Source organism: Artibeus jamaicensis, unplaced genomic scaffold (genome assembly GCF_021234435.1).
Source record: "Artibeus jamaicensis isolate MK-2021 breed Jamaican fruit bat unplaced genomic scaffold, CSHL_Jam_final contig_471, whole genome shotgun sequence".
NCBI classification, from domain to species: Eukaryota; Metazoa; Chordata; class Mammalia; order Chiroptera; family Phyllostomidae; genus Artibeus; species Artibeus jamaicensis.
The window spans coordinates 8,353,948-8,373,372 of NW_026521850.1; the positions used below are offsets into that span (position 1 = coordinate 8,353,948).

At 54.3% G+C, this 19,425-nt stretch overlaps 2 protein-coding genes across 3 annotated transcripts; one reads left to right on the forward strand and one right to left on the reverse strand.

Moving 5' to 3' along the window:
• Positions 1 to 2,448: 2,448 nt before the first annotated feature.
• On the forward strand, positions 2,449 to 6,782 carry RPL35 (ribosomal protein L35). Its single transcript, XM_037162372.2, has 4 exons — positions 2,449 to 2,525; positions 2,934 to 3,070; positions 3,942 to 4,023; positions 6,599 to 6,782. Exons 1-4 carry the CDS (start codon positions 2,523 to 2,525, stop codon positions 6,746 to 6,748), a joined length of 372 nt encoding a protein of 123 aa, XP_037018267.1. The 5' UTR covers positions 2,449 to 2,522; the 3' UTR covers positions 6,749 to 6,782.
• Positions 6,783 to 7,112: 330 nt separating this feature from the next.
• On the reverse strand, positions 7,113 to 11,317 carry WDR38 (WD repeat domain 38). Of its 2 annotated transcripts, none has more exons than XM_037143264.2 (9): positions 11,234 to 11,317; positions 10,642 to 10,762; positions 9,131 to 9,247; positions 8,774 to 8,871; positions 8,339 to 8,419; positions 8,044 to 8,175; positions 7,760 to 7,909; positions 7,294 to 7,341; positions 7,113 to 7,187 (listed from the first exon to the last, which is right to left on the reverse strand). In XM_037143264.2, the coding sequence occupies exons 1-9, from the start codon at positions 11,300 to 11,302 to the stop codon at positions 7,113 to 7,115; spliced, it is 891 nt and encodes a 296-aa protein (XP_036999159.2). In that variant the 5' UTR covers positions 11,303 to 11,317. The 2 variants fall into 2 exon arrangements, with proteins under 2 accessions (XP_036999159.2, XP_036999228.2); XM_037143333.2 differs by having other exon boundaries at positions 10,642 to 10,729; positions 11,234 to 11,302.
• Positions 11,318 to 19,425: the final 8,108 nt, after the last annotated feature.

Genomic DNA, 19,425 nt, shown 5'->3' on the forward strand with positions numbered 1-19,425 from the left:
GGCTGTTGCTTGAAGGGTTCCATTAATAGGGCTTAGGCTTGGACTAAATTGGGTCTTTGTTTTCATAGAATAGTGCTTTCTAATAAAGACCAATAGTTAATGAAATGGGACTCGTTTTATTGCTTTGAGTATTTCTAATTGAACCGTCTCTGCAGATCAAAAAAAAAGATGCCAGACCATGATGCTACCTGATCTTGGGTACTAAAGATACAGACTCTTTCATGGGAAATAGATGCTGAAAAGCCCCAAGGGTCCTGGAAATAGGCAAAGCCCACCTGTCTTTCAACTCCACACCTTGGGATAAACCTTTGTGACTCAGGCAGGCCACAAGACAGCAGAAATTCATATCCTGTCCCCTACTGCAGAACATCCTGGTCAGGATGGACCAGAAACGCCCATTTTACAAAAAGGAAATAGCCTCCAAATAAACTGGTGAATGAAATAATGTCCCTACTTATAATTGTGGACCCCCACTCCAGTCAGGGACAGAATTTTAAAGATCCATACTATATTATGTCAGGGATGACTGTGTACTGAGGGAGAAAAATCATGCAGTGCCTGAGACAGAACCTTAGAGAAACTGGTCAAGGGAGGTAGGTGTCCCTTAGAAGGGACCTGAAGGAAATGAAGGAGGGAGCCAAGCAAAGGCCCTGAGGCAGGGCAAGCTTGGTATATTCCAGAAACACAAGGCCATACTGGAGCAGAAGAATGAGAAGAGAGATGAAAGTGGGGGGGTGCTATTGGGCTTCATGGGGTGAGGATGTCTTAGAGCAGATGGGACAGCCCTGGAAATTCTGGGCCGAGCAGTGACATGCTCTGACTTAAGTTTGAAAAGGATCCTTCTAGCAGCTGTATTGAGAACACATACGGAAGCAAGAGCCAAAGTAGAGAGATGATTTAAGAAGGGACACCAACAATCCAGAGGACAGGCAATGTTTGCTCAGACCAGGCAGGTGCCAATAAGGAGTGCTGGGAGGAGTGCAGGTATATTGTGAAGGTAGAGGCTACAGAGTTTGCTGGTGGATTGGATGTGGCATGTAAGAGCAATGGAAGTCAAATGACTTCAAGTGTAGAAAGATGTATATAATCATTAGCTCTAACAGAAGTATATGCACACAGAGCAAAGTCCCTGCACTTTTTGACTTCTGTTTAAGACTAATTCATGCCAGCATTGCACACTCTGCCCTCTTCTCCCCATGTACCTCCACTTCTTAAAAGTCTTTCTCATTGTAACCTGGGGCAAGGCTCATTCATTCATCCAACAGGCATTCACAGGCTGGGCGTGGAGACTAGAAACACCAAGTCAGGTGTCAGCTGTGGTTCTGCCCCCAGAGAACTTTGCAAACTGGCTGTGGAGACAACACATAAATATCATTTTTAACTCAATATATTGGAGCTAAAGAAAGGATTGCACAGAAAACTTGGAACACAGTCCCGTGTCACAATTTATTCCAAGGCTAATGCCCATTAAATGAACCCCAGAAGGGGATGGGAGAAGATGCCCCTGGAGGTGGTGACACCTGACAGCAACAAGGGGGCAACCTGTTATTAACTAGAACTCTTAAGAGGTGTTGGTGTGTCTTTGTTGATGGCGATGGAGTGACACTGGAGCACTGATTCATGCTTGCTGGTTAGGAAAACCATGAAACCGCCCAGCCTGAAAGCCTGAGTACTCTCCTGCTTTGTGAATTCATTCCCCTTTAAGTTTCAGGGCCCAACTCAAGTGTTCATTCCACTGGGTGGGAACGTTATTACTGATGGTATTTTGAGCGACTTTTACTCATCAGATTTTGTGAGAAGTTTTAAGTGTTACCTTCCTAATTCTCATAAATACCCCCGTTCCACAGGTGAGAAAACTGAGACTCAAAGAGAAGAAGGTATTTGCTGAGTCTCAGCCAGAACCAGGCGACAGAGCAAGAGTCTGAAACCCGGTCGGTTTCACTAAATAAGGACATGCATTTTCCTTCCACACGCTGCCGCCACTAGAACATTTATGGAGTTGGATTTCGGCTGTTTAACCCCGTCCCTCCCCGCCCACCTCGGACTTTACTCCAAGGCTGGAGCCTTAATTCATCTTCGAAACCCCTAAGATTCCATATTATATATGCCCTCCATCCACAGAACATGCGCGCCCTGCTCCGAGTAGCCCGAACTGCGGGACCTGCAAAGATTTACCGAATGAACAAATACATGACTGAATATACGAATTTGAATCCTCACTATGCCGTGTCTGGTAAAGTGCCTTTCCCGTGCCTCGGTCTCCCCGACTGCTGTGCTCGTAGGGTGAGGCAGCCCTAAAAAAGTTCGGAGGCCGGAGGAAGACGAGGCAACTACAGCAGGCGGCTGAGCGCGAGGTACCACTGAGCTCCTCGCACCGCTGGGGTGGGACTGGCTGGGGCGGAGCAGCAGCTCCTCTGCTGCGGTGCTATTGGCCGCGCCCGCCGTCACCCGGCAGTAGTCGTGGAGGTCAGCCCCGCCCCTTCCTCTTTCTCTCCTGGCTGGCGGCGGCGGTTTGTTCAGACATGGTGAGGGCTGTGAAATCGGGTGCCATCTGCGGGTTGTGGAGTTCGGGAGCTGGGGCGGAGTGTGCGGGGTGACCCCTAGGATCCCATCTACCACCCGGGTCTGTAGGGTACTGTGCAGAAAGGCCTGGCGCCACCACCGCCAGCCTTCTTTCGACCCGTGCCGGCCTGGGCTAGGAGAGGTGCGTGCGCGCTTCTGGGGCTCCGTCTTGCAGTCTGCGGAATGGGACTGGCGGCCCAATCTCGGCGTAGGCCTGGGCCTCGGTTACCCAGCGCGAGGCGCGCGCACTCCTGGGAGTGGCCAGGAGGACCCAAGCTGAGAGGAGGGGATGGCTGGTGGAGGCCTCTGTGAGCGGCGGAGGGCGAGACGTAGCCCCAGGGCATTTGACCCAGACCCTTTCTTGCACGCAGGCCAAAATTAAGGCTCGAGATCTTCGCGGAAAGAAGAAGGAGGAGCTGCTCAAACAGCTGGACGACCTGAAGGTGGAACTGTCCCAGTTGCGTGTCGCCAAAGTGACAGGCGGCGCGGCTTCCAAGCTATCTAAGATGTAAGGGAAGGAGAGACGGACCACAGTCCCCTGGACCGGGGGGGGGCGGGGGTGAGGGGAGAGGAATTTGTCCTCGGGAGCATGTGTGGATTTTTGAAGTTGTCGTAGGAGCTGTCCGCTTATGTGCCCATTCAATGGTTCTGTGGTTTGGAATGTAACTAAGCCCACCTGCTAGGAGACCCGCTCCCTTTACCTGCCTTTGCCCCTGTGGTCCTTTTGCCCCGAGTGCTCTTGTTCAGCTTCTTTGGCTGGTGAAAGAGCAGGGTGTCCCTGAAGACCCATTTAATGCTGCTTTCAAAAACCCAACTCAACATTTTCTTTCACCTCCCATGAGCACTTGATTTTTTTCCCCCTGAATTGGTAGGTGGGTGCTACTCAGCATGACTGCAGATTCATCTGGTTCCCAGCTGCAGGCTGTCCGCTTCCCCATATCGTTTCTCCCTCCCAAGTGGCTCCTGCTGCATCTCCTTAAGCTTCCCCGATTTGCCCAGCTTGTGGCATGATTCTTCCTGGTCAGCTCATTAAGGTGGGCATTGGCTAGGTTGGCTTCATAGCCCTGGGGATGTATGGCCTGGGATGGAAGAGTTTTCTTCCACCACTTTTCATTAAGTCACCTGAGTGAACGCTTCACAGCTCCCAAAAAGCACTGGGCACTCCAGCCCTTCCCAAGTCCCATGCCTGGGGTACCTATATACTGTAGTCTCCCCAGCTTTGCCTTCCTCCCGGGCTGGGTTAGGTGCCCCTTGGATAAATATGGACCAGCTGGTGGGGAGTGCCTCTGCCCTATGAGATTAGGGTCAGGCCCTGAATGACATGCCTTGGGGAGCACTGTTTGTCTTCGCTGTCATCACCAATGTCCCTGTTTTTGTAGCCGAGTTGTTCGCAAATCCATTGCCCGTGTTCTCACCGTCATTAACCAGACTCAGAAAGAGAACCTCAGGAAATTCTACAAGGTGAGTGGGGATGCCCAGCTATAGAGAACAAAGTACTAGCCCCCCTTTTGCCCAGGGGTTGGCATGCGGAGTTTCTTCTGGTGGGGTGTGTGAGGCAGGGCTTTGCCCAGATCTCGTTGGGCTTTCTAGAGCCTTCCCAGCTTGTAGATGGGTTTGCCTTTTTCCTAGCATGTGGTATGCAGACCACGTTTCCTCAGGGCTGCCGTTGTCAAGGAATCAGTGGTGTGGTAGGGGTCTGGCTGGACAGTTGGGTTCTGGATGCAGCCTCACCTGTTGGGGCACTCTTCAGGATCGACTGTTAAAGGTTTTGTCTTGATAGCATTATGTGTCGATCACTGCCAAGCACCTGACATTCTGGGGTTTTGTTTGTTTGTTTGTTTAAGAGAAACTCAAACCTTATAGAGTTTAAGTTACTCGTGGTCACCTACAAATGATGCAGTGATAGGGCTGAGGCTCCAAACCAGGTCTTGGGGGTCGTGGAATGAGTGCCCCTGGTAGATCACACAGGTGTCTGGACCCTCAGCTTAGGATTTTTAGACCCGTTTTCTAGTCCTGGGTTCAGTTTAGTCTCACCAGGGTCCAAGCAGTGAAGCCGAACCAGTAGGAGACATTTTGTATGCTTGTATATGTGCATTTGCATTATTACAAATAGCTGGCTTATGTGGTTGTGGGGGCTGGCTAATGGCACGTCTGGACTCTGGCTGTCGGAAGAGAAGATCGGGGGCCGGCTGGAAGTTGTGACATAGGTTGAGCAGCTGTCCTGCTGGGATTTCTTGGGGGAAGTCTCAGCCTTGCCTTCAAGGACTTTTAGCTGCTTTTATCTGGCCTGCATAGGTTACCTGGGATAATCGTTTAATTTAAACCAATTGATTAGTGGCTTCAATCACATCTATAAAATGGCTTCACGTCAACTCCCAAACCAGTGTTTGAATAACTGGAGGGTTTGATATCCACCAAGGCCATCAAGGTGTGCCTGGGCCAGGGGTGGGGGTGCTGCCGCCCCTGGATGTGTGTGCATTTGTGTGGGGGTGCGTTTTTCTGAGGGTTGCGTCTGACGCTCTCATCAGGCTCTGAGGGGCCCAGGCAGAGGCCATGGCCTGGAAGAATTGTCTCCATGACCATCAGTGCGTCAGTGCTATCCAGCAGACCTCGTGGTGACAGGCGTGTTCTGTATCTGCTCTGTCCAGTACAGTCACTCCTGGCCATATGTGCTGTCGAACCCTTAACGGGGCTGGTGTCTGAGGACTGACTCTATCATGTAAACAGCATGGGCCAGTGGCCACACTGTTGGGCAGCAGAGCTCTAAGGGGCTCATCAGTAAATTTGAATTGGATGTGGTTCTGACCTGTGACAGCTGATGAAAAGGATGCAGGTGGACAAGGACTTGAATACTTCCGAGTTGCCTCCAGAGCTTGCCCTCATCTCCTGTTTAGCTTTTTTCTGTAATCCTCGCCCTGTGCCTGTTCTTCCAGGCTGTCAGTAGTTCCCAGAAAGAGCCTGAGCTGTCAATTCTTACGGGGATTTTGTGCACAATGTTTTCCTCCCCTTTCAGCTGGCATCTATATTGCTTTCAGGGCTATTGCCAGTTGCTAGGTGAAACCTCCTCTCCATTGACGGGCCGCTTGTCATCTGCTCAGTCTTCCCTACTGGGCTGGGAGCTCCTTGAGCAGGAACTGGGCCTGATTCCTCACCAAACCTGCAACCCAGCACAGGTCCTGAAGCCAAAGAGGATCCAGGGAACCTTTGCAGAACAAAGGAGAGAGAGCTGTCTTGGTCTGGACCTGCTCACTGGGAATAAGTAGGAGCCAGGGATGGAGAGATGATGGCCCTGTTCAAGGCTGGAAGCAGGAATGGTGGAAGGCCAGGAAGGCAGGAAACGGGGCTTTGCCTTTGGACAGGATTACCTTCACCAACAGAGCTTCCCTCTGGAACGCTTGTTAAATGGGAATGTTGTTACAGGGGACACCCACAAGTCCCTGGTAGACACTCCAGATGTATCTGATTAAACCTCACACACACCCCATGCCCCAGCCTGCATAACTTAAGCCAAGATAACAGTGACCACCTCTAGTACTTGCTGCTCTGGTACTTGCTGGATGCCATGTTCCCCTGGTTGGGTTGGGTGTGGTGTTGACACCGTGGCAGGGAATCAGGCTGGTGGGGAGAGCACCGCCCAGGGAGTTGGTTGACCTAGGTGCACATCCCAGTTCTGCCACAGCTTGCTGAGATTCGGACAAGTTCAGTCCCTTTTGGGCCCTGTAACTCACAGATTTTTTTTTTTTAATGGGGATGATTTCTCCCCAATTAAAAAAAATTGAGTTTGGGGGAATGATATGAACTAGTAAATAAGATGTATGGCCTGTCTCTGGTCCCACGTTGACAGTCCCTTACTGGGCTGGATGTCATATAGCTCCTTATACTCATGCCTACAAATTAATGTCCCCAACCCAGCCATGCACCTTCCTCACTCACCTCCCAGGTCTTCCCAGTGCTCTCCCAACACTGGAGTTTCCTTAGCTACCAAGGTAGCTCCTAAGCCACGGTCCTCAGATTCCCCCTGCTCTCCATCACCCAGGGCAAGAAGTACAAGCCCCTGGATCTGCGGCCCAAGAAGACACGGGCCATGCGCCGACGGCTCAACAAGCATGAAGAGAACTTGAAGACCAAGAAGCAGCAGCGGAAGGAGCGGCTGTACCCACTGCGGAAGTATGCGGTCAAGGCCTGAGCATTGCAAGGTCAATAAAGCACAAACTGGCTCATGTTGCTTTGCGTTTGCACTTGTTTCGGCTAACCATGCTGGAGAGATGGGCTGATGCGGCCCCGGTGTCTGATGGATTTTGGCAGGCCTGCCTGTAACTGTTTGAATCTGGTATGGGGCGTGACGTGACAGTGCTGGCCTTGAGGATCTGTTGGGTGCTCGGTTACCATTGGGCCTGTGGCATGGAACTGCCCTGGCCGCCCTTTCTGCCAGCCCCCGTTTGCCCTGGGCAGGGAGAGGCAGTGGCGGGAGGTCTAGGAGCCCCGTGTGGTGGTATTGTACAGTAGTGGGCCCTGGGTGATTGGATCATGCGGCGGGGTTGGCGTCTTGTCTATTCAGCAGCTCCAGACACTAAAAGTTTCCCGTCTGGGGTGAAGGCACAGGTGTGGGCCACATCCAGGGCTCCCTGCCAGAAACACGTCGTTGGCCTCTCAGGTTCCAAGTCCTGTCTACCTCCAGCTTCCTGGCACACATTCCATTGTGCCCTTGGGTGCTACAGCCACAGGCCTTACCTTCAGGGTCTCGATGCACTTTCCCGTGTTGCAGTCCCAGATTTTGACCTGGAAATAAAAAGCAGAAAGGCAGGGAGGCCTCACAACACAAGCATTTTTTGAACTCACCTTGTGGGTGAGTCCTAGCCACCATCTTAAGCTCTTAATGTCTGGGTTTTGTTTATGAGGTATATTTAACATACTTGGCCTAATCCCTGATAGAAACATTGAGTGCAGTACAGTCTTTCCCCTGAAGCTGCTGGGAGTCAGGCATGTTGCTAGCATTTGGGCTAGCACAGACCTAAGTGCCAGGCACTGTGTATAGGGTGGCTGACAGCCAGGTCTTACCTTTGGCACTTTCCTATTCAGGGGAAATTGGGATGTGGTTTTTGTTTTTTTGGGGGGGGGCAGTGCTGAGGATTCTTATTCTTATAAGTGGGATGTGGGGGTAGGAGTTTGCCAGAATAGAGGGGCCTGGTAGGGTTACCATTTTGGAGTAGCCAGCACTGGCCAGCCGCCGCCCATCCGGGGAGAACGCTATGCTCTTCACCCAGGTGATGTGGCCCTTGAGCTGGACAAGCAGGCTTCTGGTAGTGGGTTTCCAGATGTGGATGGTCTTATCCCAGGACCCAGATGCCTGGACAGCAGATAGCTCTGTTTGGGGCCTGCATGCTCACTGCACCCCAGAATGGCCCTTGACCCTCCAACTTGTCTTGCAGCCAGCAAGGGGCCAGACCAGAATGCAGGGCAGGGCAGGGCAGCCCAGCTCACCAGGAGGCCTGCTGCTGAGTAGCACAGGCAGCTGATGTTGCCAGTGTGACCCTCCAGCTTCTGGTGGGAGATTGCTGGGGTTTCTGCCCGAAGGTCCCAGATATGAATGGTGGAGTCCCAGGAGCCAGTGGCCTGCAGACAGCTGCTGCCATGAGCACAGACCAACAAGCCCACACCCACCCTCCTGGTTCCTTGGCTGGGCAGGCTCAGAAAGCAGCACCTTGTCACCAAACCCTGAATCATCTTACAAATGAGGGAACTGAGGTGGGGCCTGGGCAGAGGTGGTGTGGCTCACCAGACAGTCTGAGTTGGGTGCGAAGTCACTGCTCTGGACGGAGTCTCGGTGCCCTGCTAAGTGGCGCAGCATCTGGCCAGACTGAAGATGCAAGCCCTGAGCTTTATAGAGCAGCCCAGAAGCCTCCATGCAGGGTTTTAGGCCTCAGATTGGTCATACCCAGGCTCCCCTTTTGGGGCTGCCTGGTTAATGAGGCGTAAGATGGGCTGGGAGACTTTCCTGTGCTTGAAAGGAGAGGGCAGTAAAGGCAGGGGGAACTCAAGCACGCAGTGTGGTGGGGGGTGGCAAGTAGGTAGCTGTAGCCAGTTGCAAGGGGTCTTAAGTGCCAGGTGTAGGCACAGGCAAGGAGGGGTACTGGGAATGACCTTTCTGGAGCCAGTGTGGAGGGTGTATCTCATCAAGATCCCAGGCTCTCTGGCTGCCCCTCCATGATACCTGCACCTCCCAGAGCATCACCCGCTTGTCCCAGCCACCCGATGCCAGCTGCTTGGAGTCGGGACTGAAGCTGACTGTTTCCACACTCCGCTGGTGACCTGCAAAGTGTCACAGTCCGGAAGGGAGCTCAGCCTGACTGCTTGGCTCCAAATCCCATCTACCTTACTCACACACACACACACACACACCCTTTTTTAAAAATTAAATCCTCACCAGAGGAAAACATTCACTGGTTTTAGAGAAACCCATAAACTGGTTACCTTGAGTATGTGCCCCAACTGGGGAGCGGACCCACAGCCTTTTGGTGAGCAGGATGACACTCCAACCGAGCCACCCGACCAGGGCCAGCCCACTCACCCTTTAATATCTGCAGACACTTGGTTTCTGCCACATCCCACAGGCGGATGGTGCAGTCGCAGGAGGTGCTGGCGAAGAGGCGGCCGTCAGGGGAGAAGCGGCAGAACTTCACAGGGCCTGGGGCAGGTGACCAGGGTCGGAGAACAGCACTCCCCGCACCTCTGGCCCTTCCACTCTTGACACCTGCTCATTTCCCCAGTCTCGTGGCCCGCCTCCCTTGTCCTCACTCCCTTCTAACCCTCACCATTCACCCTGGAGTTCCTGGGATACCCAACCTCAATTTGCCCATCCACAAAATCAATACCCAATCAAATGCAGGCGCCGCTCAGAAACTCCTTAACAACCCAGCACAGGTTCGTTGCCTCCCTTGTGTTCACGGGTTTTCCTATTATAGCATTAATCAATATGCCCAGTAATTAACCAGCATTTTTTCCTTGTCTCCTTAATCATAAATTATATCTACTGAGTCCTTTATCGGGTGCTAAGCACTTTGCATTATTTCACCCTATAGGGTAGCAACCACCACCCCCATTCTAAAAAGGAAGCAGGTCCAGAGGGCGACATGACACAATCAGTCAAAATAGTGGGTAGAACGTAGATGAGCCTTAAGGATGTGCTAAGAGAAGTAAGCCAGTCACCAAGAGAAACACTGTGTGATTCCACTTACACAAGGTACCTAGAGTCGCCAGTTCAGGGAGACAGAGCAGAATGGTGTTGCCAGGGGCTGGGGAGGGGGAGGAATGGGGTGTTCAATAGGTAGAGAGTTTCTGTTTTGCAAGATGAGTTCTGGAGACCGGTTGCACAGCCATGTGAACATACGTAACATTACACTTAAAAATGGGTAAGAGTAAATATGTGTACTTTTAAACTTTTTTTTTTAAGTAGGATCTGAGCCCTGGTTGCTGTGGCTCAATGGATTGAGTGCCTGCCTGCGGGTGCAGAGGTTGTGGGTTGGATTCCCAGTCAGGGCACAGGCCTGAGTTGTGGATCAGGTCCTGGTTGGGGGTGTGAGAGGCAGCTAATTGCTGTGTCTCTTGCATATCATGTTTCTCTCCCTCTCTTTCTCCCTCTTTCCCCCTCTCTCTAAAAATAGTATCTTGTTTTTAATTTTTTTTTAAAAAGATGTTATTTTTAGAGGGGAAGGGTGGGAGAAAGGGAGAGGAACATCAGTGTATGGTTGCCCTTCAAATGCCCCCCTACCCAGGACCTGGCCCGCAACCCAAGATGTACCCTAAACTGGAAATCAAATCAATGACCCTCTGGTTCACAGGCCAGCACTCAGTCCACTGAGCTGCACCAGTCATGGCAATAAAATCTCTTTAAAAAGTAGGATCTGAGTCCAGGTCTGCCCGAGTCGGAGGCCCCTGGCCCCAGGGACCACCAGGTCCTGTCTCCTTGCCCAGGCGTTCTTGCACAGATGCCCAGTTCAGATATTGGAGGTCACTATGGTAGCCTCTGCAAAATGCCAGAGCGTGGGCCTGAGCCTCCCCATGTAGGCCGGGGAGCCCCACCTGTGTGGCCACCCAGCCTCCACAGCAGACGCCCACTCTGGGTTTTCCAGCCATAGACACAGCCGTCCTCAGAGGCCGTGAGCAGCGTCTGGCCATCCGGGGAGAAAGCAGAGAAGTTGACCTGGAACAAAGCATGAGTAGTCAGTCCCACTGTGGGGCCAGAAGTCCTTGCCTGTCCATTCTTGACCCCAGGCACCTGGGTCATCCCTAAATACGGCTCCAGGAGCCTGGGGTTGGAGCCATGGCTTCAGGCCTCACTCTACAGCCGTGCCCAGACTCCAGGAACCACTGAGCATTCAGAGCAGAGAGCTCTTCCTGGAGCCCTGTGAAACTGTCACCTGAAGCTCAGCTCTCACTGACACCAGAGGTTGGAGCCTTCTCTAGAACCAGATTCTGAGCCAAGAGTCCATTCCAGAGCTAGAGCCCAGAACCCAGAGCTCATTTTAAAGCCAGAGTCCCAAGAACATTAGAGCCAGCCAAGAGTGTGAGCCCTCTTCTGGCAGCTGAGCTTAGAACCTGGCGCCCATTCGGGAGCTGGAGTTCCACCACGGAGCCGGGGGTCTACAGTCTGGGCAGAGGCTGCTGGCTTCACCTCGCCGCGGTGCCGGCGGAAGAATTTCACTCTCCCCACTGCCAGAGTCCCTAGTGTCCTACTGTTCATGGGCCCGCGGCCAGCCAGCCCCGGGGGTGGCAGTATCCCTAGCCAGGCGCTGGTGGGGCCGCGGGCCGGGACTTAGGGCGGGGGAAAGGGGAAGGGGTAAACTGTTTACTAGCGGTCTCCATGGCAATCGAGGGGGGCACGCAGCCACGTAGCGTCTCTGCGAAGCCAAGCCAAGAGACTGACTGGGAGAGTTCTTAGCTTGTGGGAGGTGGGGCCTCAGCGGGCAGGTGCCTGCTGAGGGGCAAGGCTGTGCGCCCAGTGGCCACGAGAGGGCACACCAGACCCACAGAGCGCAACTGCTCTTCCGCCGCTCCTAGCCGTGCTCAGTGCCAGTCAGTTCGCAAAGAACTCGCAGACCCCTCGGAAACGAGCCTGTTTCCCCATCTGCACAATGGGGAGGACTATCCCGGCCCACCAGCACTCCAGGCTCCAGCCGAGCAGAGAGCCTAGTACCTGGTAGGTAGGTGCCCTAGGACCAAGACCCTTCTCTCTATGAAGCTGAAGAGCTTCCAAGGAGAGGGCCGGAGATGGTGCCCATCTTTGCCCTCCAAGATGTGGGGCAGAGGAAGTGTGTGTGAAGCAGGGGGCACTGAGAGGTGGAGTCACTGCTGTTAACATTCCTAGTAGCACAGACTGTGTCCACTGAGGAGGCGGAGCCTTGGAGAAAGGCCCCAGGGCTGTTGTGATGCTTGTTGGCTAGTTCAGACTGAGACTGTGAAAGGACAGGACTTGGTTTCAATGACCATTTTACAGATTAGGAAACTGAGGCCCCAACATGAGGGGGCACATGTCCAAGGTCACTCAGCCAACAGGAAAGGAACTGGGACTTCATCTCTTGTGTGTATGACTCCGGGGGCCTATGTTGGAACCACCCGCCATGAATCCCAGGGGCTTTGCAGCAGATGCCCAGGTCCGGGACTCTGGCTGTGTCTGGGAAGCTGAGGTCCTGACAGGGAAGCTGTGGCCCTGCCACCCAACACCTCCATGGCAGAGCAGGGGCCAGGACCCAGTTCCCCTCCCTACAGCAGGATGGGGGTGGGACTAAGACACCCTCCACTCCACTGTCGCGTGGATCCCAGAGTCCTTGGGGGTGGGGGTGGGGTGGCTGAGCTTTGGGAGCTTCAAACTTGAGGGTTCCCAGTGGTGACTCACACCCCTCCCCCCAGACCTCCTTGCCAGAAGCTTCTCACGAGATCCCCTGAACTCCAGCTCTATTTTAGGTTCCAGACAGTCTGGCGGGAGAGGGGGTGACAATGGTGGCTTTGAGGCAGCCCCACCCCCATTCTAAGTCCCAGAGGTCCGTGCATTGACTCCTCAGGGACCCATCTGAGTTAGGCCTGCCAGGCCACCCCTCACCCCGACACGGGTCCCAGACAGAGTGCTTCCACAACTGGCTTCCCAGGCCTCCTCTCCCACTCTCCGCTCAAGTGCCCCCAGCCCACTCCCCACCTGGCATTTCTTCACCCACCTGGTCGTTCCCACTACCTGGAGAATGCAGCCCATCGCTCCCAGAGCGCTCTAGGCAGACCTTGTCCTCCAGGCCCAGCAACCGCTCAGCCAGCAGCAGTTGAAACATTTCTTCTCAACCCAGGAATCTCTGGTCGGAACCACTCACCGTGAATTCCAGGGGTCTCAGGGGCTGGAGCCTCATGCCCACCTCTCCCATCTCATCCTGCCACTGTCCCCTGCTCCCATCTTGCTCCCTGAACTCAGCCACAAGGATGTTTTCTTTAATTCCTCCATCCTGGTCGGGAGGAATGTTTTCTTTAATTCCTCCATCCTTCACACATGGGGTTCCCCACCGTCTTGGCCTGTGCTTGCCTTCTGACCTGGTTCAAATAACAGCCCCTCCCCACCCCAGACTAAGTCAGAGCCCCTGCCCAAGATGGAACGTTGGAACCACAGGCTAGGATTAAACTCAGGTTCTAGCGATGACCAGCTCTGCAGCCTTGACCAGGCCACCTGATCATGCAGTGTCTCGGTGTCCTCGTCTGTAAAATAGGGGTGCTCACAATGGCTGCCCCCTGAGGAGTCAGTGAGGCGGAGCCTGTCAATGTCACCTTGGGTGCAGTGAGTGCTCCGAGCAGGCTAGAGCTGCGACATCCCTCTTAATCCCTTTAGTTTAGAGCCCAGACACACAGGCCCTTTGCCAGGCTCCCCTACGGGGCCGGGGCCCAGGTACACCTCATGGGAGGGCCTGTCGACCAGGGGCTGTCAGCAAATGAGCTGGGGGCCTGGCGCTATGGGACATGGGTTCGAGTCTCACCTCTATGACTTTCTAGATGCGTGACCTGTATGAGGCAAGTCATTTCCTCTCTCTGAATCTCCAGTTTTCTCTTTAAAATGGCCATTATCCATGGCAGTTTCAGAGGGAACCAAGGAACCTGCAAAGGCAGCTGCTTTGAGGAAATAAAGAGAACAAAGCTGGTCCCAGGACCATGGGTCACCTTCAGCAGAGGAAGTGAGAGTGGGACCCCCTCCCCAGATAATCTGGGCTGCGGGAGGGGGGAATGTGGCAGGCTTCCTGAGAAGGAAAAGACAGTCAGAGGGGCACCCTGCAGGGGCAGTCTGTGCTGGGCAGGAGGCCCTCCACACCCCGTGAGGTGTACCTGGGCCCTCCTATCTGGCTCGCACCCCCCTCTCCTGCCCCCTTCCTCACTCTTCCCTTCTTTGTCCCCCCCCCCCTTCCCCATTCTGGGCAGTTGAGCAGATTATGCAGTGCCAGGGCCAGGACACACTTCCCAGGAAGCAGAGAAAGCTGCTTTGCAGCAAGAGAGCCGGCAGAGAGGAGAGAGGTGCAGAGTCCGACTGCCCAGTTTCTGCCCACAATTCAGCTCCCAGCTCCAGTCCTTGACGCTGCCGTCCTAAAACATGCCTGTTTCTTAAAATCCACCCCCCACCTTTTTTTTTTTTTTTTGGCTGAGCAATCCCCAATATGGTTTTGGTTACTTGCCACCCAAAAGGCTTTGTCTAAAACATCTCTGATTTCCAGAGCTGGACCCTTAGCATTATGCCTTTGGGACTTCCTTTCTGGGATTCCCCTGCACACTGGGGTCCTAGCTCCCCAGGGGACCAGTATCCTCAGGTCTCAGAGCTTTCCCCTCCACCTGGCCCATCAGTATTGGGATGCACTGTAATGTCACCGTGCCTCCTACAGCAGAGAGGCTAGAACCAGAAACGTGCTCTCTGTATGGCCCAAGAAGGGCCAAGCTGACTGACGCTGTCATTTACAGTTTTCTGGACGCTCAGTCTCTAGTAATGCCACCCACATTACAAGAGGCATTCCGGTTTTCAACAGTTACATTATTCTGGTGACTCACTGAATTTGCAGTGAGAGCCTTTTCCCATGAACTACTGTCTGGCACACTCTCTCTCCCCCTATCTGGTAATTGCACAATGAGTTTTTTGGAAACACAGGCAAGACCCTACATTATGCTGGTTAAATGTCATCTTCTTGGCTCTCATCCAGCCGTCTGGTCTTGAAAGCGTGAGTCCAGCCTCTGTTGCACAAAGCATTGATTCTGCACTGTGGCGGCTGCGAATCCGATGAGCAGGCCTTCTGTGTTCTTCCATCCAAATTGTAAAAACGATGATCCATGGGACAAGGGTGAGCACAGAGCCCTGTGGTCTGTCACTAGAGACTGCCAGTTATTCTCACGTTTTTTTGCACCCTTCCCCACCCATCAGGATCACAGACTAACCGTGGGTGAGGCAGGAGAGTGATGAACTTTTACCGCAAGTAAGGCTCTTTGGTTGCAAACAGTAGGGGCCTTCCGTGGCCAAAAGGGGGTTCAGGGTCCTTGGTGAGCTTGACATTGGCCTAGTGAGTGGAGAGCTAGGCATTGTTATTGGCAGTCCTGGTAAGAGCTGGGCTTCTACTCCCACCTGCAGCCCCCTCTGTTAATCACTCACGGGTCCCCAGGTCCGTTGAAAACCTGCCGTGCACCTATGGGTCCTGGAGCCCGACTGCTGCTTTCCAGTCTGGCTCCACCGCCTACCAGCTACCTGCTCTGTGCTTCCTTTCCTTTGTCCTCAGTGAAGGCAGTGACTTGCTGTCAGGGTTTGCCTTGGGAAAGGAGTGACTGTAGGCAAAGCGTCTGGCACAGAGTCAGGACTCTGTGCTGGCCAGCTGCATCATCAAAGTGTCATTACGTGGTGGGTCCACATTTTCCCACTCAGCCCCAAAGATACGAAGCACTGGTAGCTGTATCTGGACTGGGCACGGTTGCCAGGTTATTAGAGGTGAGAGGCAAGGGCAACCAGGTTCGATTTCTGGGACCCTATCGGTACTTCTGGTCGCCACTTGTTTTCTAAGCACTCAAACTGCTGCCGAGTGACCTGTGCCAACCTTGCTGGGCAGTCAGTGTCAGGCCAGCCAGCCTGTGACGGCTGGGTTCACACTTTCTAGAAGCCTGGGACTCTGGTGCTTTCTTCTCTCCTGGCTGCTGGGCCACTGTTACGGTGTCAGAGTCCCGCCTTCCCTTCTGGCTCTCTTGGGGTACAATTTGCTAGACCTAGAAACTCGGTTTTATTTATTTACCTTATTATATTTTTAGCATGAAAGACTCTTTTTTTGTTTGGGTAGCAAAGTGACTAGACGCCAGAAGAAACCCAAGAAGCTCAGGGGGCCTGACCTCCACCCACTCTCCTCAGCGTGGGCTCGTGGCCCCATGCCTGTGTTCCAAACTCTCTGGTTCGTGGGCCCAAGCCCACAGGTCCCTCGGGCCTCTCCCACGTGACTCTCACAGAGGAGAAATCTCTGAAGCCTGGGACAAGCACCACAGAACGCACACCCTCCTGATGCCAGGCCCAGGTTAGGGTGCCATCCGACCCCACACCAGCCTCCCCCCGCCTCTTCCTCCCTCCACTCCTGCTGCCTGCCTTCCGCTTAGACCTCACCCTCTTGCTCCTGCCCAGTGTTGCCCCTCCACCTCTCTGGGCCTGCCACCGACGCTCTGGGGGGGGGGGCCTGAGAGGGCTTGGAGAAGAGAAACAGAACCTTGGGACCGTCGGGGAGGTTTCCTGGGGGAGACCGTGGGCTTCTAGGGTCCGGAACTGAAAAAGTATCTGTGGACACGAAACAGGGAGAAGAGGGCCTGGGAGGCAGGAATAGGGTGTGGGGGCGCTGGGACACTGGGGTGGGGGACATCTATGGGAAACCGGGCTGAGACGCTGAGGAGAGGTGCCTGGAATGGAGGCCTTGAGGGCTGGGCCAAGGGACTTGGATCACGTTCTTTGGGCAGCAGTTCTCAAAGTGGACGACCTGGGACCCAGAGGGTGCAAGAAGGAACCTCGGAGCTCCTTGAGAGTGAGAGGTCGTGGGGAGGAGCACCAGTGGGGAGTTCTGGGCCACGGCCCTGCCACAGCCAGAATGGCTCTGCTTTCACAAGACGTACAGACTCTGCCGCCACAGGTGGCACACAGCCACAAAGGGCGCTCAGCACGGGCAGCGGGCAGCCCAGCCTGGGCTTCAGGAAGCTGGGGCTGGCTGCCAGAGAGGACGAACCGAGCTCCAGTGGTCAGGTGGCCCTCCAGGCCTCTGCAGAGATTCTCCAGCCTCCTGACCTTTTCTTCCTAGGCCACCAGGAGGTAATAGTAATAATGATCGCCCAAATGTCGCACTGGCAGCAGGCACCCTGCCTTGCAAACCCCATTACATCATTGCATTGGGTGGGTAGCGTGGAGACCGGGAAATAAATAGAGTGTGTGGGAGCAGAAGAGACTCAAAACTGGGCTTTCCAATCAGCTGCAGTGGCAGAGCCAGGGTGCACACCCAGAGTCTGGTCTAGCATGGGGTACCTGGCCCCTGGGCACCCCAGAGCAGGTGCACAGCAGCTGTTGTGGAGTCTGATCCCACAGAGCCTCCTGCCTCCTCGGCCACCTGCTCTTCCAACTGTCTCCGCCACACCTGGCACCCACAGGCCTTGTGGAAATCCGATCGGCCTTGTGCCGCCCTCCAAGGAGACAGCTGGCAGATGGGGGCTGGGAGACAGGGTGGGGTGGGAGACAGAGCTCTGGCCAGGGAGCGGGAGCAGCTCTGGCAGTGCAGGGAGAGGATAGCAGGCTCCACCTGCTGTGTGGCCCTGAGCTCCTCGCCGGGCCTCTCTGGGCTCAGGTGCTCTGAGACCCCTGGACCTCAGGCTCCAAGGTTAACTGCAGGCAACTCGTGGCCTCCGGGGCTTGCCCACTCATGCCAAGAACAGCACGCGGGCCCCATGGGTGCTTCCCTCACCGGCCCGCAGTGCTGCCAGGCTGTGACCCCGGCCCATGGCTCAGCTTCCTCGTCAAGCTGACAGGGTGGGGCTGGGATGCCCTGTAGGCAGGCCCTCCGCCTTCCACGTGGGGGCTGGTCACAGCAGCCCCACCCTGTTCCCAGGCCTGGACTTTCCTCAGTGGCCATTTTGTGTTGTTGACAGGGAACTGCTCTTTCCTCAGCTGCCCCCACCCCGGGGACCTCGTGATAAAAGATAAAGGACTCCTGTCCGGGCCTCTGGGTCTAGAGGTGAGAAGAGCCTTCCTTCAGTCTGTCTGGGGCACTGCCCTTTCCTTCCCATCGGGCAGGGGTGGAGGCACACGTGGTCACTTCCTCTCAGACATGTTTCCCTTTCCAGAAGCTCCGCCTGCGTCTTGGCCTGGCACCACTCCCAGCTTGGTGGGCCCATTCGAGCCCCAGCAGGCCGCAGCCTCAGTTTCCCACTCTGTAAGGCCTTAACCCCCTTCTAGACCTAGGTTCAAATCCTGCCACTTATTGGCCTTGTGCCAATAAGCCTCAGTTTCCTCATCTGAAAAATGGGAGTATTAATGGTCCCAGCTCCATAGGTAACTAAAAACATGGAGTCCGGCAGCCCTGGGTTGCTTTACAGCTGAGCAGTTTGGGGTGAGCCTCTTGACCCCTCCAAGCCTCAGCTCTCCCCTCTGATGAACGGAGACGGCAGTGGGGCCTGCCACAGGGATTCCTGGTGGGAAGTCGCCAGAGAGCTCACAGCCGTGGCACATGCTAGGCGTGAGTGCTGGCTTCGAAAAACAAGGGGGCAACAGGTGGGAAGGCCACACACCCCAAAGCCCCCTGAACCAAGACTGCCGGGCTTCCCAGGCGGCTGCCCCTCCCCCGGGCCCCCTGTGGGTCTGTTTTTGAGTTTTCCCCCCATGAATTCATCTTTGAAGTGTGTCCCTTCACTTCCAAATGTGTGGGGATTTTCTAGTTATCCTTTTTGTAATTTATTTCTGTATCGAAGGCACATGGTCATACCATGCTCCGAGGGACTTGAACCCTTTGCTTACGCCCAGTCTGCGGTCCCGGTTTGCCAGTGTGGCTCGGCCCCTGCACAGCCTGTGCCTTCTGCCAGGGGCGCTGCAGGGCTGTGGGTGGGCCCGTCGGGTCAGGCTCCTTGATCTAGCTTCTCACTGGTGTTTCCCTTGCCTTTTCTGTCCGGTACTGAGGAAGAAAATGTGAAAATGTTACAATCTCTCTGTACAACGGCAGGGTTTGTCTGTTTACCCTTGTATTTCTTCCAATATGTATGTCATGGAATTTGAAGTTACTTTATTAGGTGCATATGATTTCAAAATTGCTAATTTTCCCAACAAATCCAACCTCTGGTCATTATAAAATGTCTTTATTTCACCCTGGCTGGGCTGGCTGAGTTGGGTGGAGCGTTTTCCTGTGTACTCCACCAGGCTGTGGGTTCGATCCCCAGACAGGGTGAGTACAGGAGGCAGCCGGTCAGTGTTTCTCTTTGCCTCTCCCTCTGCGATCAGTGGAGACCCATTTCTGGCGGTGATTTTGGCCTTAAAGTCTGTCTCGTCTGCTGTGGCCACAGCCGCGCCCGCCCGTTTGGTTTGGGTTGTCTGCACGCTGCGTCCTCCGTCTTGACTCCGCTGCCTCCTTCCGTTTGAAAGGCGTCTCTTCCAAGTGGATCATTGAGCTCATTCGCCCTGTAATTAATCACTGACTGACTGGGTATTTAAATCTACCTTCTTTTGTGCCTTCTGTTTTTCTCGTTTGTGGTCCATTTCCTTTTCTCTCCTTTCTTATCTTACACTGACTGTGTGTTTTTCCCCAGGAGCGTGGAAATCATGCAATTCTAGTGGTCGCCCTAAAAAGTACAGCCTGTGCCCCTAAC

Coding starts and splice junctions, on each gene's coding strand:
- WDR38 (XM_037143264.2), bottom strand. CDS start 11,302: ATGAACAGTAGGACACTAGGGACTCTGGCAGTGGGGAGAGTGAAATTC. Junction 10,763..11,233: donor TCCGCCGGCACCGCGGCGAG/GTGAAGCCAGCA, acceptor GCTTTGTTCCAG/GTCAACTTCTCTGCTTTCTC. Junction 8,420..8,773: donor TGATGCTCTGGGAGGTGCAG/GTATCATGGAGG, acceptor TTGCATCTTCAG/TCTGGCCAGATGCTGCGCCA.
- RPL35 (XM_037162372.2), top strand. Junction 3,071..3,941: donor GCTTCCAAGCTATCTAAGAT/GTAAGGGAAGGA, acceptor CTGTTTTTGTAG/CCGAGTTGTTCGCAAATCCA. Junction 4,024..6,598: donor ACCTCAGGAAATTCTACAAG/GTGAGTGGGGAT, acceptor TCCATCACCCAG/GGCAAGAAGTACAAGCCCCT.